This window comes from Artemia franciscana, chromosome 13 (assembly GCF_032884065.1).
Source record: "Artemia franciscana chromosome 13, ASM3288406v1, whole genome shotgun sequence".
Classification (NCBI taxonomy): Eukaryota; Metazoa; Arthropoda; class Branchiopoda; order Anostraca; family Artemiidae; genus Artemia; species Artemia franciscana.
The window spans coordinates 27,568,649-27,584,313 of NC_088875.1; the positions used below are offsets into that span (position 1 = coordinate 27,568,649).

General features: G+C 37.1%; 1 protein-coding gene across 1 annotated transcript in view; it reads left to right on the plus strand.

The window, feature by feature from the left end:
- The window catches only part of LOC136034753 (ATPase ASNA1 homolog), a 33,460-nt gene extending 19,140 nt beyond the window's left edge, over positions 1 to 14,320 (plus strand). The window contains exons 5-7 of the mRNA XM_065716133.1: positions 422 to 529; positions 2,232 to 2,447; positions 13,886 to 14,320. Coding sequence (XP_065572205.1) covers positions 422 to 529; positions 2,232 to 2,447; positions 13,886 to 14,008 — 447 coding nt within the window. The 3' untranslated portion in view covers positions 14,009 to 14,320. The remainder of the gene's footprint in view (positions 1 to 421; positions 530 to 2,231; positions 2,448 to 13,885) is intronic.
- Positions 14,321 to 15,665: the final 1,345 nt, after the last annotated feature.

Sequence of the window (15,665 nt, forward strand, 5' to 3'; positions counted from 1 at the left end):
AATATGAATTTATCACGAAGGGTGCTTCTGTAATATTTTACTTAATTGTTATGTTAATAGGTCATACTATATATTTTAATCTAATGTAATATACATTAAAATAAACTTTAATATACTGTACTATTAAATTTTGCATAAAAATGAGTCAGCTTGAAAAAATTACAAATAGTTTTTGTTGCATTAGAATGTACGACTTGTTAGAATCTTTTTTGTTTTGCTTTATTTACATTATTAAACGTATATTATCCTCTTAGGACATTTAATATGTTTTGTACACTTGCATAATATATTGTGTGCTATGATACATCATTAAACGTAGACTATCCTCTTTGGACACTTAATGTGTTTTGTGTACTTGTATAATATATAGTGTACTATGAACTTTATTTGGCTGCTATATCTCAGTTATTATTTTTTTTAGGTCAGCTCTATGATGGGTAGTAATAGCTTAAACGCTGATGCCTTGAGCGCAAAATTAGAGGGCATGCTTCCAGTGATAAAAAAAATTAATCAACAGTTCAAGAATCCGGTAAGTATTTAATCTCATTCCTTTTTATTTTCTCTTTCGGTATTGGCCTCTGTTTCTATTATTTTTACGTTATGTTTAAGACACGCTTTGTTGAACAGAGATTTTGAGATGTTAAGTATTGGTTTTCTTAATATGTATAGCACCTTTTATCTAGGGTAATGAAAATTTGCAAATATTTTCTTAGAAGTCGTTAAGTCTTCAATAGAACGATCTTATTGGTATCAGGTCTTGGGATAAGAAATATTTACCTATTTCCCTTATTCCCCTTTTTTGAAAGATAGATTTGAATAGTGAGCATATTTTCCTTCTCTGTATTTTATGAATCCTGTGGAACTTCGATAGATCGAGTTCCTTGATAACTTGAATTTGTGTCCTATTCTGCTAAACTTTGCCAATACTTGATGTTTCAGATACGTCTAGAAATTGAGAGTTACGTATGAGAGACACCATTGTACTGAGCTTTTGACATTTCAAAGCAAAAAATAATCCTCATAAGCTTACTCGTACACAAGAGGGGTTGGGGTGGTGGAGAGGAAGATAATCTCTCTCCAAACTTTGTCTTAAGAACCACTTGGTAAAATTTGTGATTTATTGAATCAGGGATTACCCAGCGCCCTCTTGGCATTTAATGTATGCGTATTGGACAAGACTTGTTAACAGCAGAGTTATCAAATTTAAGATGTTATTGATACACATCTTAAATGAGATTGTTTCTAAAGTAGATTCTGCCATCGCTATCAATGGTCAATTTATTTCAAGAACGGCTCTTTCAGTCTCCACCTAAAGTGTTAGTAATCTGTCTGAAATTTTCAGTTTTATTTCCTGATCCATGTCGAAGTCCTCTTTTCTGTCCAGAATTAATGTGGCACCATTTTAGTTGTAATAGAATATAAATACCGTCAATTATAACTTTTGGCGTATCTTCTTCACCATCTTGAGGGCTGCTAGTGGGGACAAGTACAACCAATAGCTTTGTTTTCCCGAGTTTTATTCCAAAATATTCCCTTGCTTTCACAAGAGAATATGTCTCGATTTTTATCCTTGTTTTTAGTCACTTTTTGTTTCCCAAGAAGATTAACGCCTCTTTCGCTATCGGGCTCATGACCTTCAAACCTAACAATGTAGTTTTAAGTCTAAGAGCCAAATTATATTGAGAAGTTCCATGTAGAATTTTATCCGATTCCTTGCATTTACATAGAGCTTATTTGCGTGTTAAATATCAGTAAAAAAATAAGAAACAAAGAAACCTTATTAACAGTCATAAGATATTATAAGCTAGTTGGATTTTAGCATTTGATGTCAAGATTTTGCGAAACTTCAAGTGTGTTTTGAAAATTAACTCTTTTCGACGCATTTGTTAAATTCATTTTGTTAACTCCTCCAAAAGTTTGATCACGTTTACAGACTCGTTTGTGGTAATGAAAAATAAAGAGACAATTGTTTGTAAATTGTCCCGTCAAGTAAGTAAATCTTTGAGTAAATAAAAAGCTCAGATTGCTTTTAGAGCTTTTAGATAGTAACTTGTTTTAAAGGTTTCTCATAATTATAAAGATGTGAACTATTTTTGGTTGAATTACGTCGTGGAATAAACTCCTACTGCATAGTTTCACTGTTAAACACATATGGTAATTTCTCTTTTTCTCCTTTTAAATGAAAGTCTAAATATAAAATGTCTATTATAACGAGATCTATTTTTTTGTAGGACTTGACAACATTTGTGTGTGTTTGCATTGCAGAGTTTTTATCGCTTTATGAGACCGAGCGCCTAGTTCAAGAATTAGCTAAAGCAGAAATTGATACACACAACATAGTCGTCAATCAACTCTTGTTCCCTTTGGCAAGTCCCAGTGAAGATTTGTCGACTGGATGCAAAATGTGCAATGCTCGTCGCAAGGTCCAGGCCAAATATTTAGACCAGGTAAGGATTGAAAAGACTGATTTTAGAAGTAGTTTTTATAACAAAAAATTATCAAAAGTCATAGAGGGTAAACTAAATAAGATAGCAATTTAAGGATAGAACTTTAGTAAGTGATGAAAATGCTTGTAAGAAGATGATACTGAACTCTTTTGAAAAAAGAAGAAATTTCAAGTGGAATAGAGTAGCTAACAGCATAATTTATTAAAATCAAGCAGTATAATTTATAGTAATTCAGCACATGATTTATCAGAGCGGTTTCTAAAACCTTGTTTCTCAGAACTTCAATCGTTTTATGGCACTTGATATTTACCAAGTGACATATAGCAATCGCAAATACTGTTGTTCTGTCGTTCTGTCTGTCCCAGTTTTGCTAGTTTGGGCGCTTCCAGATAAGCTAGGACGATGAAATTTGGCATATGTATCAGGGACCAGACCAGATTAAATTAGAAGTAGTCGTTTTCCCGATTCGAACATCTGGGGGGGGGGGAGTGGGGGACGGTTAATTCGAAAAAATTAGGAAAAAATGAGGTTATTTTTAACTTACGAACGGGTGATCAGATCTTAATGAAATTTGATATTTAGAAGGATATCGTGTCTCAAAGCTCTTTTTTTAAATCCCGACCGGATCCGGTGACATTGGGGGGAGTTGGAGTGCGGAAACCGGAAATCTTGGAAAACGCTTAGAGTGCAGAGATCAGGATGAAACTTTATGGGAAGAATAAGCACATGTTGTAGGTACGTTATTGACATAACCGAACCGGATCCGCTCTCTTTGGGGGAGTTGGGGGGATTTGCTAGTTTGGGTACTTCCAGATAAGCTAGGATGATGAAAGTTGGCAGGCGTATCAGGGACCAGACTAGATTAAATTAGAAATAGTCCCTTCCCCGATTCGACCATCTGAGGGGGAACGAGCGAACAGGATATTTGAGAAGAATTTTATTTGCCAATAAAACAAATGATTGTTCTTCTTTAGTATGGCTTGTTGTCTAGGGGTATGATTCTTGCTGAAGGTGCGAGAGGTCTCAGGTTTGAATCCTAGACCACCCTAATGTTTACATGAAGAAGATCTAAAACTAGATACGTCATCGATCGCTGTAAGTTGACAGGCATATCAGGGACCCAACCAGATTAAAGTAGAAATAGTCACTTCCCTGATTTGAGCATCTGGGGGGGGGAGGACGTTTAATTCAGAAAAATTAGATTAAATGAGGTATTTTAACTTACGAACGGGTTATCGGATCTTAATGAAATTTAATATTTAGAAGGACCTCGTGTCTCAGAGCTCTTATCTGAAATCCTGACCGGATCCGGTGACATAGGGGGGAGTTGGAGGGGGTAACCTAAGATCTTGGAAAACGCTTAGAGTAGAGAGTTCGTAATGAAAGTCGGTAGGAAGAAGCTCTTGGCTCTTCCGACCTCGTCACAAGTGCCTTATGAGCTCTTGGCTCTTGTTAACTTTGAGTTTTCGCTAAATCCAATGAGCACTTGTCTGCGATAGAATACCCCACATACAAGAAATGTGCCGTGTATACAAAGAGGAAGAAAAAAGGGAGGAGCTTTTCACATTAGGCATATATGCGGTAAGTTTTCGAGACTAGGGGGCATTAATAAAAAACATATTTTGTTTAATAATCAAACAGTGCGTGGTAACGACTGCAAGTAAGGAGCGACCAGGTTCAGTAGTAACCAGAATCTCTAAAAAAACGGAATTTTGATACCAAAAGATATATAATAAGAATCAGCTTGTTATGCTGATTTCAAATATATAAGTTTTCAATAAATTTAATCTTACCCATTAAAAGCTACGAGCCTGAGAAAATAGCCTGATTTTCGAAAAAAGAGGGTACATCCCCGAAAATTCATAGAATCTGAATGAAAATCACACCATCAGATTCAGAGTATTAGAAAACCCTACTGTAGAGGTTTCAAGCTCTTATATGCAGAAATGTAGAATTTTCGATTTTTGGCCAGAAGAAAGATCATGGATGCGTGTTATTTTTTTTCCAGGGGTGATCGTGTCGACCCAGTGGCCCTAGAATATCGCGAGAGGGCTTATTTGAACATAAATTAAAAGTTCTAGTGCCCTTTTTAAATGACCAAAAAGATTGGAGGGCAATTAAGCCCCCTCCCCACTCCTTTTTTCCAAAATCGTCCGATCAAAATTTTGAGATAGCCATTTTGTTCATCATAGTTAAAAGACCTAATAACTCTGCCTTTGGATACAACATACCCTCCCCCCCACAGCCCTAGGGGAAAGGTATTTAAGTTATTGTTTACGCATGTTTTTTTGTTATTGGGAAGTATGCATTCATTTTCGGATGTGGGGATGAATTTTCTGCTGGGTTTTTTTCCACGGTGGAATTATCAATGGGGAGGGAAGTTTCCAGTGGGTGAACTTGTCAGGGGAAATCATACACTGGGGGAATTTGCCGGAATTCTTATACCAAATTATTTTTATATGTATTACTTTCGCTTTTCCGTCTCAATTTTAAGCGTTGAGTGGTTAAGAGTAATTGCCTGGGATAAATCTCCACCGGGATTGAATTGTCTAGAGGATATTTTCGTGGGGAGGGGGATTCCCTGTGGAGATGGGGCCAGATTTCCTGGCATTATTTAAAAGAACGATCAGAAAAATAAAAAAAGACTAGTTTCTTCAACTGAAAGTAAGGAGCAATATTAAAAGTTGAAACGAACAGAAATTATTTTGAATGTGATAATTTTATTTGTTTTAAGTTTAAATATTACCCCTTACTTTTAGTGGTAAAAGTAGTTTTTCTAGTTTTAATTTCTGATCGTTTTTCAAATCATGCCCAGGCTTAACCAGGATATGATGTGGGCTACCAGCCCAATATACACACGATTTATTGCTGTTAAAGTATGTGTACCAATAAATGTAAATTGGTTGTTAAGAAATTTAGGTGGATAGAGACGGGATGGTATGTGGACGAGATGAGAGATGTGGATGGTAGTTTTTCATGACTTGGTCTTTTACGTGGCTGAAGTCATCACGACATTCACAATAGTGTTCTCCGATGATTAAATACATTGTATACGTATGTTTAAATGAATTTAAACATTGCGTAGAAGAACAGGAAAATTACCATTTAAAATTGGCGAAAACAAAGCTCCTGGTAGTACTTGTGACCCCCACCCCTTACAGCCCATGGCCTAAGGGCTGTGGTAGGTGTTTGACATCCCCAAAGGTATAGTTACTGGACCTTTTTACTAAGCTGAACAAAATGGCTATTACAAAATTTTGATTGGATGTGCATGGAGAAATGATGGGTGTGGCGAGGGGGGGGAAGGCTGTTGCAAGTTTGTGGCCCTCCAATCGCTTTTGACTCTTGAGAAGGGCACTAGAAAATTCAGTTGTGCTAGAAAATTCATTTTCAGATCGAATGAACTTTTTAAGTTTTTACGACAACTCCTTCTATACGAAGTGCCTTGGTCAGTGAAAAACAAAAAATAATATATTGTGCCCCCTTCCATCCTGCATGTAAAAATGGTAATTTACATAATTTACAATCCTTACCCTGGAGGTTGTGGGGGGGGGGGCATTTTTTCCGGAGGCATAGTTATCAGACCTTTTAATTGTTTTAAACCAACATTTTTGAAATTTTTACCAATGATGAGATGAGGGAGCATCTAAAAAGAGGCAAGGGGGGTTGGTTACCCTCCGATAGCTCTTCTACTTCCCTCAAATTTTTAACCTAATGCCCTTAGTCGTTCCTGTCCTTTTAACAAACAGCACGCACACATTGTGTTTTAATGTGTAGAGCATCCTCCTTCAAAGCTATTGGGGTTTATGTCTATTCCATATGCATAATTAATTGAGCTTTTGACTATATTCAACAAGATATCTTTTTTAACATTTTGATCAAAGATTTTTGGAGGGATGACAATTAAAAAGGAATGAAAGGGAGCTGGTTGCCCTCTAACTGCTTTTCAAGATACCCCGGACATATCCTGAAAGTTTCAACTCAATACCCTCAGCTGTTGTTAAAATATTGTAGAACCTCCTTTTTTGATAAATTTGATGCGCATAGTGCCTTTTTATTCAGTATAACATAACCCTCAACACTCTTCAAGGTGTCACCTGGCCCTTAGCCATTCTAAATATAAACAGAATCAAATATATCCCTTTTTCCAAATGATTAACTAAAAAAAAAACTTTTTCTAAAAAGCAAGTTTTTCAATGAAAAATTAAAAGTTCCATTAAGCCAAAAATGACTAGAAATAAAGTCAAATGATCTTCCTAGCGTGAAACTACCACAAATCACTATCAATAAATAAATGAAACTCAAAACGAGCAAAAATTGACATGAGTAGGGCTGATAACCCCAATTTCTTCTCAAGATCAGAACATAATTTGTGCTTTATAGAAAAAAAAGAAGAAAAACAAATGATCGTGGATTGTCAGTTTAATTGACATATACTGATATTTATTCCTTAAAGTTTGGATAATTTTTTATTTATGAAAATAAAAAAAAGTGAAAACATTTAAAATGTGTTTTGTTTTTGATAAAGCACAAATTATTTTCTGGTCTTGAGAAGACATTGGGGTTATCAGCCCTACTCATGCTAATTTTTGCTCGTTTTGAGTTTGACTCGACTATTTATTCTAATTTCTGTTCGTTTTGAGTTTCATTTATTTATTGATAGTGATTTGTGGTAGTTTTACGCTTGGCAGGTTATTTGACTTTATTTCTGCTCACTTTGGCTTAATGGAACTCTTTACTTTTCTTTAAAAAACTTGCTTAGTGGAAAAAGATTTTTAAGTTAATTTCTGTTTGTTTTTTTTTATAGATAGTCTTTTTTATGGAAAAAATATGTTATTCTTTTTTGGCTTTTTTCTACAAAATCCATCGTTTGGGTTGCTATTTGTATGTTGAAGAAACTTTTCCAACAATATTTAATCCAGACACAATAAGTATTTTTTAATATAATTTCACAAGTCCTGAAGTTGACGTGAAAGATAAAACTTAATATCATTCCCAAAAGATTCTATCTATGCTCTTTGACAACCTAGATACATTTACACTCTTTATATTGATTCAAATTGTAAGAGCGGAAGTAGTAATAGTAGTAGCCCCAAAAATTTCAACTTAATACCCCCAATCGTTCTCGGTATTTTGCTATGGTGTCTTTTTGGTAACCATAAACACGAGCCTTTTGATTTAATCTAACTCAACATTCAGTTTTAAAGCACAATGGGCGAATTGCATTATTATGGAAGGGGGGGGGGGCATGCTCAATATCCCTGAAGACATAGTTTCTGGACCCTTCTACTATGCTGAAAAAAATGGCTGTTTCGAAATTGTTAATGGATGTGTTTGGAAAATGAATGGGCTTTGGAGAAGGACTGCTTGCCCTCCAATCTCTTCTTACTCTTAAAAAGGGCTTAAAAAGGGCCCTCCAATCTCTTCTTACTCTTAAAAAGGGCGCCAGATCTTTTACTTTTGAATTGAACTTAGCTCCTTTAAAAGTTTCAATGATATTTCTAGCTATTATAGAGTGGTATTGCCTATGATATTGCTTATATGCCCTTTTGAAAACCTACATGCATACAGTTTTTTTTTTGTCTAATGGAAACTCCTAAACGTTCCTGAAAAGTTTCACCTTGATACCCTTAGCGTCATTAGTTACATTAATTGTAGTGGTAGTATTAAAAGTATACACATAGTGCATTCTGGCTAGTTTAAAATCCCCCACAACTTACCCTTAAAGGTCTAACTTAATAATATAAGTTGTTCTTCAGATATTGCTTTGTCAACTTTTTGAAAGTCCACATGCTCATGCTCATTGTGTGTTTTGATTTAGTTCAACATCCGCCTAAATATCCCTTAAAAGCTTCACCTTAATACCCTTAGCTTACATAGTAGCAATAGTTTTAGCAGCATTAGAAATAGTATGCGCATAGTACCCTTGGTTTCTTCAACATCGCCTTCAACACAGGCTGAAAGTTGACGTACCCAAAGCCAACACAGGCTGAGGTTGATATACCCAAAGTCATAACTACTGGACATTTGCTGAACAAAAATGCTGAACAAAGTATACTTTTGAGAAGTAATTTAGGCTAGCTAGCTGACATGAGGATCCAGAAAAGGATTTTCCGGACAAAAGCAGCTCCTAGTTTACAATGGGGTCCTGAGGTTTGGGGTTTTGCTAAAGAAGCTAATCTAGAAGTAGTTAAGCTAAGTTATCTTAAGAGAATTTTAGGCTTGAAGGATTCTTTTGGTTCAGGGGTACTGAAAGAATATTCGGGGCTTTTTACTTCAAGGAGTGTTAGATTGGTTAAAATGGTGAATTTTCGGGAGAAAATAATTAGGCTACCTAGAATTCGACTTCTTAGGTCAGCTTTTTTGGAGAGCTTAAAGTACGGTAGATGTGATTCGTGGCCAAATCAGGTCAAGAAAACGCTGGACCTTTGTGGTCTTTCGGAGATGTGGAATGAAGGAAAGGGCCCAATGTATGAAAGCGTGTCAGTATGGAAGGAAGTCCAGCGAACCCTGAATAACCAAGAAATCCAAGAATGGTAAGCTCATAAGGACCAATCTACGTCTTTTAGGTTTTCACTTCCAAGCTATAGAGTTTTGGGGGGAGGAGGTTTATTTTAAATTTAGGGTGAATAAAGAGGATTTGATGAATGCGTTGTTGGTAAGAGGGGATAGTTTGGATTTAGGTGAGAGAAGGGATTTTTGGGAAAGTTTAGGCTGGCGGCCGGCCCCTATTTCATTTTGTATCCGAGTGTGAAGAGCTGTCTGAGATGCGGAATGAATGTTTTGGACGAGTATTTGGGAGTGAATGGTGGTTAATTCAGTGGATGGTTGAGTGGAACGCACTTGCTATTAAATAATTGTGCAAGTTTCTTCGTTTAGGGATTAAACAAAGGGAACCATGTTTGAGGGGGTAGCTTGTTACGGTTTTTAGGATTAAAATTTTATTATGATTGGTATTTGTCTGTTAAAATATTGAACCTTGATGTGTTTCTTTTTTTGTCTTTTTGTTATTTTTTTTTCTTTTTTCTTTTTTTGAGTTATATTATCTAAAATTGTATTTTGTTCCTGAGCTTTTTTGTAGACTATATTCTGTGTTGCTATGGGCAGCCTTTTTGCTATCTATCTTATCTGTATACCATGTGTAAACAATGAACAAACTGCCTAACTTACAGCTTTTGTCCCGAGGACTGTGAGGAGGTTGACATACCCAAAGTCATAATTACTGGACCTTTCAATAATACTGAACAAAATAGCTCTCTTAAAATTTCAGTCGGATATGTTTTGTGGAATTATAGGCTGGGGTGCTGATTGCCCTCCATTCCTTTATGACTCTTTAAAAAGGGCACTTAAACTTCCAAATTCAAATCAAATGAACTCCATTCGATCCAAAGTTTGTACGACCACCCGTTCCATAAAAACCTTAAATGCCCTGGGGTATAACTTACAACCCTTACCCCCATACTCTGGGGGATTCTGTCAACCCCAAAGGCTTTTTTATATGATCTTTGGACTATTTTGAACAACTGACCATCTCAAGTTTCTATTGGATGTACTTGGGGAAAATACGACGTCGGGGGAGATGGCTGCTTCTGATCACTTTGACTTTTAAAAGGGCACTAGGAAATCTTATTTCCAGTCCAATGAGTCCCCTTCGGTGTTTATACGACCACCCTTTTCCATAAAAAACCTTATATGCCCTCAAAGCATTACTTACAACCCTTGCGCTGAGGGCTCTGTGGGGGGGGGTGTCCCCCTTGAAAGACGTAATTTCTAGACCTTCCAACTACATTGAACAAAATGGTTGTCTAAAACTTTTTGTTAGATGTGTGTTGGAAACTTAAGGGCATGGGGGGTTCTTGTTTCCCTCCAATCACTTCTATCTATTAAAAAAGGCACTAGTCCTTTCAATTTCCAATCGAATGAGCCTTTTTCGAAGTTTCTGCGACAACAAATGACCATCTCAAAATTTCTGTCCGATGCATTTCGGCAAAATACAAGGTGTGGGGGGTATCTGCCCTCCGATCACTTCGAATCTTAAAAAGGGCGCTAGAACTTCTGATTACCAATCCAATGAATCCCCTCCAAAGTTCATACAACCACACTTTCTGTAAAAACCTTATATGCCCCTAGAGGGTAACTTACAATCCTTGCCGGGGGGATTTAGGGGGGGCGTGTGTCTACCTCAAAGACATGATTTCCGGACCTTTTAACTACACCGTCCTAGCTAAGTGGATTGGAGCGCTGGATTTAAGATCTTTTATCCGAGAGGTTGAGGGTTTGAATCCTAGTGTACCCAATTATTTGGTTTGGGACGGTCAATGGCGTGACTCTGTAAGCTTAGCCAGAGTTGACCCTGCTCTAAATGGTAAAGGTAAGGTAAAGGATACGGCATTAGACTTTACAGTCCGTACCGGCGGTGCTGATCTCCGTTTCTTGGCCCTTCAGCCAGGAAGTGCAATGGGGGGATGGGGGCCAGCTATCCTGTGCTTTCGCACACCCTTCCTGTTTACCTTCCCCAGATTTCTCCAGGTACCCATTTAGAGCTGGGTCGACTCTGGCTAAGCTTACAGAGTCACGCCACTGACCCCCGTCCCAAACTGAAGAATTGGGTACAATGGGATTCGAACCCGCGTCCTCTCAGACAAGGGATCCCGAATCCAGCGCACCAACCCACTCGGCCACTCGGCCACTCGGCCTGCTCTAAATGGGTATATGGATAAATTTAGGGAAGGTAAACAGGAAGGGTGTGCAAAAGCACAGGATTGTTGCCCCCCCCCCATTGCAATTCCTGGCTGAAGGGCCAAAAACGGAGATCAGCACCGCCGGTATGGACTGTAAAATCCAATGCCGTATTCTTTACCTTTTTTTTAGTTGGTTTACCCTTTTTTTTGGTGAGCAAAATGGCTATTTCAAAATTTTGATTGGATGTGTTTGGGGAAATGACGGGTGTGGGAGGGGATTGGTTGCCCTCCAATCACTTTCGACTATTGTAAAGGGCACTAGCTCTTTCAATTTCCTATCGAATCAGCCCTTTTTGAAGTTTTTACGACAACTTCATCCATACGAAGCGCCCTGGTCTAAAACATAAATAAATTATACATTGTGCGCACATTGCTCTTTACTTAAGCTGCGCTATTGCCCTGCCTATGAAAGGTAAAGAACACTGTATTGGATTTTTGCAATCCTAATCGGCGGTGCTGATCTCGCTTAAACAGTCCTCCAGCCGGGAAGTACAATGGGGGGGGGGAGGCTGGGGGCCAGCCATATTGTGCTTTCGCACACCCGTCCTGTTTACCTTCTCCAGGTTTCTCTAGGTACCTATTTAGAACTGGGTCGACTCTGGCTGAGCTTACTGTGTCAAGCCATTGACCTCCGTTTAAACCAAATAACCAACGACACCAGGATTCGACCCTTGTCCTCTCGGACAAACGGTCTCAAGTCTAGCGTGCTATCCGCGTGGCTTGGACGGCTCCAAAATTATCGAGATCGCGAGTTTTTCTCAAGATTTTCTGATACACATGGGGCTGAACAAGGAAACCTTTAATTAAGAGGCACGGTTTTCTCCACCGCTCTGTCACAACGTTTATTTCGCTAAATAGACTATTTGCATAGTTTGGGGCCCTTGTCGCTAGAGCCAAACGGGTTTTGTCAACTCAAATTTTTGAATGCTACTCCAAACTTCGGTAAATGTTCTTGGCTTCGTTTGGTTTGGAATGTCAATATTAGCCTCATTAACAATCAACAACTCGAAGATCCACAATTACCGTGACCGGTAAAACAAATAAACATTATGTGTGAAAGCATCCTTGGTTGTAAGATACGCCTTGCAAAATTAAAGTGAATTTCAGCACATCTGGTTTTTCTGTCACTTACCCGTGTAACCATGGAAGTGACCAATGTTCTGCCATAAACCCCAGGCGAGTCAGTCAAAATGTTGCATGTATCCAAATTTGTTAACTGCACCAATGTTTACCACCTTTTTGATCGGCACCTTACTGTCTTGCACCTAGGCCCAAATTTGTATATTTTCTTTCCTGTGTATGTGTCCTTACAGCTGAACCTTGTCATCAGTGTACTGTATGTTGTGAGTTATAAAACGGACTTTTGGCCCCTCTTAACCACTCCCATCCTTTCCCTCCAAACCACTTTTTATCAGAAAACTAGTCATCTTGTATCTTGGTTGAAAGATTCTCTGCAGTGATTTATTTGATTGAGTGTTTGATTGAGCAGCAAGGGGATTCATGGCCAACACCCGTCCAACTTTTTCTCCTTCCCACTCCGACTTTTTCATGGAAAGGAAGGCATGTCACAACTTCTTTGAAGTTAATTATGTAAGCATTTCAATCTGCACTTTTTAGACCACTAGTTCTGTTTTTGCAAACCATTATCTGCTTTCTAATGGATAGTGTCGTTCTAGTTTGGAAGTTGCCATCCCTTTTCAGGATCTGAAAAATGATTATTTTGAAAAATTTATCTTTTATTTCTCAATGCAGATATTTTGACTACGTGACCAAATAAAGTGTCAGCAAATTTATGTTTCCTCCCTAAAAGAAGCATCTGGCTCACCTGGCATTGTTCTCTGCTAAAATTGAGCTTATCGTTGAAAATTGCAATTGCAATTAATATAAGCACATCAGATTAAGTTTGTCTTTGGGGCACTTTTGCGGATAAGACATTCAATTAAGAGAATAAAATAACAATAACTTCCTAACTGCTAAGCAACTATTATTTAATATGACTAAGATAAGAATTTATTGCAAAAGTTTTCGGGCCTTAGCAACACACGAAACACTAACAAAAAAGCCCGAAGAACAAAAAACCTAACAAAACAAAAACCTAACAAAAAAGCCCGAAGAACAAAACACGACTTCAAATAATTCAAACCAAAAAGAGAGAAAAAAAGAAAAAAATGTAGTGGATGAATTGGTTAATGAATTACATCCATGTTCAGTGTTATTATGTGAAAATACTATCTGGTGATCACAAAATCTCAGAATCTACGTGTTCCAAATTTGCGTACATTTCAATGCCTTTGTCTCTAAATATTACTAACCGTCTTAAGTGTTGCTAACTTCTACTTTTTGTGAGAAGTGCGTTTTAGAAATAATTTGTCCTAATTTTGGTGCATTTGTGTTTGTGGCATACGTAAGTTGCATAAAATGATTTAGAGGCACAAACATTTAATTCCCCTCGGTCACGGCTGCTCTTGCCTTATATAGAGTAAATCTGGACAATGTAAGTAGTGGGTAAAAACCTATTAGGGGTGAGGTTAGTGCAAAGGCTCATTTTAAGAAGCATGCGCACTCAGAATAAGGGGGTTTTGAGCGTACATGGTATTTAGGTTTGGGCCATAGCTCCTCTTCTGTATTTCTGTTTTATCCTGAATTTATAAGGGGTCCTGAATTTGATGCATGTGAAAAGTGTTCTTCTTTTTCTAGATTGCTGATCTATATGAGGACTTCCATATCACAAAACTTCCACTTTTGGAAAACGAAGTGCGAGGAGTAGAAGAAGTTAAAAGATTCTCTGAAAACTTAGTGAAGCCATATCAACATAAATGAATTATTAATTCTTCGTGTCTAGCTTTGTTAAAATCTTGCATTCAACTATTGTCTGTTTTGGGCTCTTGCTTTATAATTATGTGTCGAACTTTCGTCGTAGAAAGAAACGGCTTGTGTAGCTTACAATGAATTTAGTCAGCAAGATGTGGCGTTGGCTATATCTAAAATGAAAAATCAGTGCAGACATAATTAATGTTTTTGAAAAAACAAGTTTTAGAAGCCTTAAATTTGTATCAAGTTTCTAATTTTTAGTTGATTATGTTAAATGCAATATTGTTGCACATATTAATAAAGGTTTCATGCAAAAAGTTATTTTTAGTTATGAGTAAAATTTAAGCAAAGGTTTATTTATGCAAATGGTTTCTCTCTTATCTCAAGTTTCATTATACCCTATGAAAATTTAAATATACCCGGACTATACACATCTAGGTGTGCATTTGGCTCATTCCACTCCAAAGAGAAAATATAAAAAATACACGCTTAATGGCTATTTAATAAAACTGTTTAAGGTAATGAACGAGTAAGTTTGGAGATATCTTTGGTAAGGGAAGTGAAACCGTAAAAAATAGACGTTTACATTCACTAGTGAATGTCCAAAATGCCTTCTTTTTTTTTCTCCTTGGTTTTAGTCAGCGTTGCCAGTCAAATTTTTCAATTTAATGCAAGGTTTGATGGTGACAGATTAGGCTAGATTAGCTTAGGTTTTTCACCCATTTATGACAAATTAGTGGATTGGTACGCTGGATTTAGGATTCTTTTGTCCGAGAGGGCGAGGGTTCGAATCCTAATGTACCCAATTATTTGGTTTGTGACGGGGGTCAGTGACGTGACTCTGTAAGCTCAGCCAGTGTCGACCTAGCTCTAAATGGGTACCTGGAGAAATATGGGGAAGGTGAACACAAAGAGTAGGCGAAAGCACAGGATGACTGGTCCCCAACCCCTCATTGCATTTGTAAAAGTCCAATACCGTAATCTTTACCTTTACCTTATCTGCCAATTAATACCAATCTAACCTAAACTAATATAACCTAACCTATCGTAGCTTTTACCATCGTAGCTTGCATAAGACTGAAAAAGCTGACTTACGAAGCTGATTAAATCCAAGCAGAGAAAAGGGAATTTTGAATGTCAACATTAACTTTGGACATTAATGTGCAAAGTTAATGTTACATTCACGGACATTTGGACATTCACGGTAACACACACACACACACAAACTACACACACACACATATATATATATATATATATATATATATATATATATATATATATATATATATATATATATATATATATATATATATATATATATATATATATATATATATAGCAATTCCGATTGAATTAAGAAATTTTGGCATGAATTTAATTCCTCCTTCCTGTTAATGCATCAAAGAATCTTTTGTTTTACAGGATTTGTTTTCTCCTAGGACTCATTGCGATTCTCAGTGTTGCTTCTTATCTAACCACAGACTTTGTTCGCGATTTGTTGTGATTATCCCTGTCACTTTTCTTCCAACCGCAGATTTGTTTGTCCATTATTTTCATTGGGGGTTTGCTGTGATGCTTGTCGCGTATCTTCTAATTGCAGATCTCGTTGCTTAAGCAATCCAATGTGATTTTGCTGTTTCTTGTTCAGTGCCTGTTTCTTTAG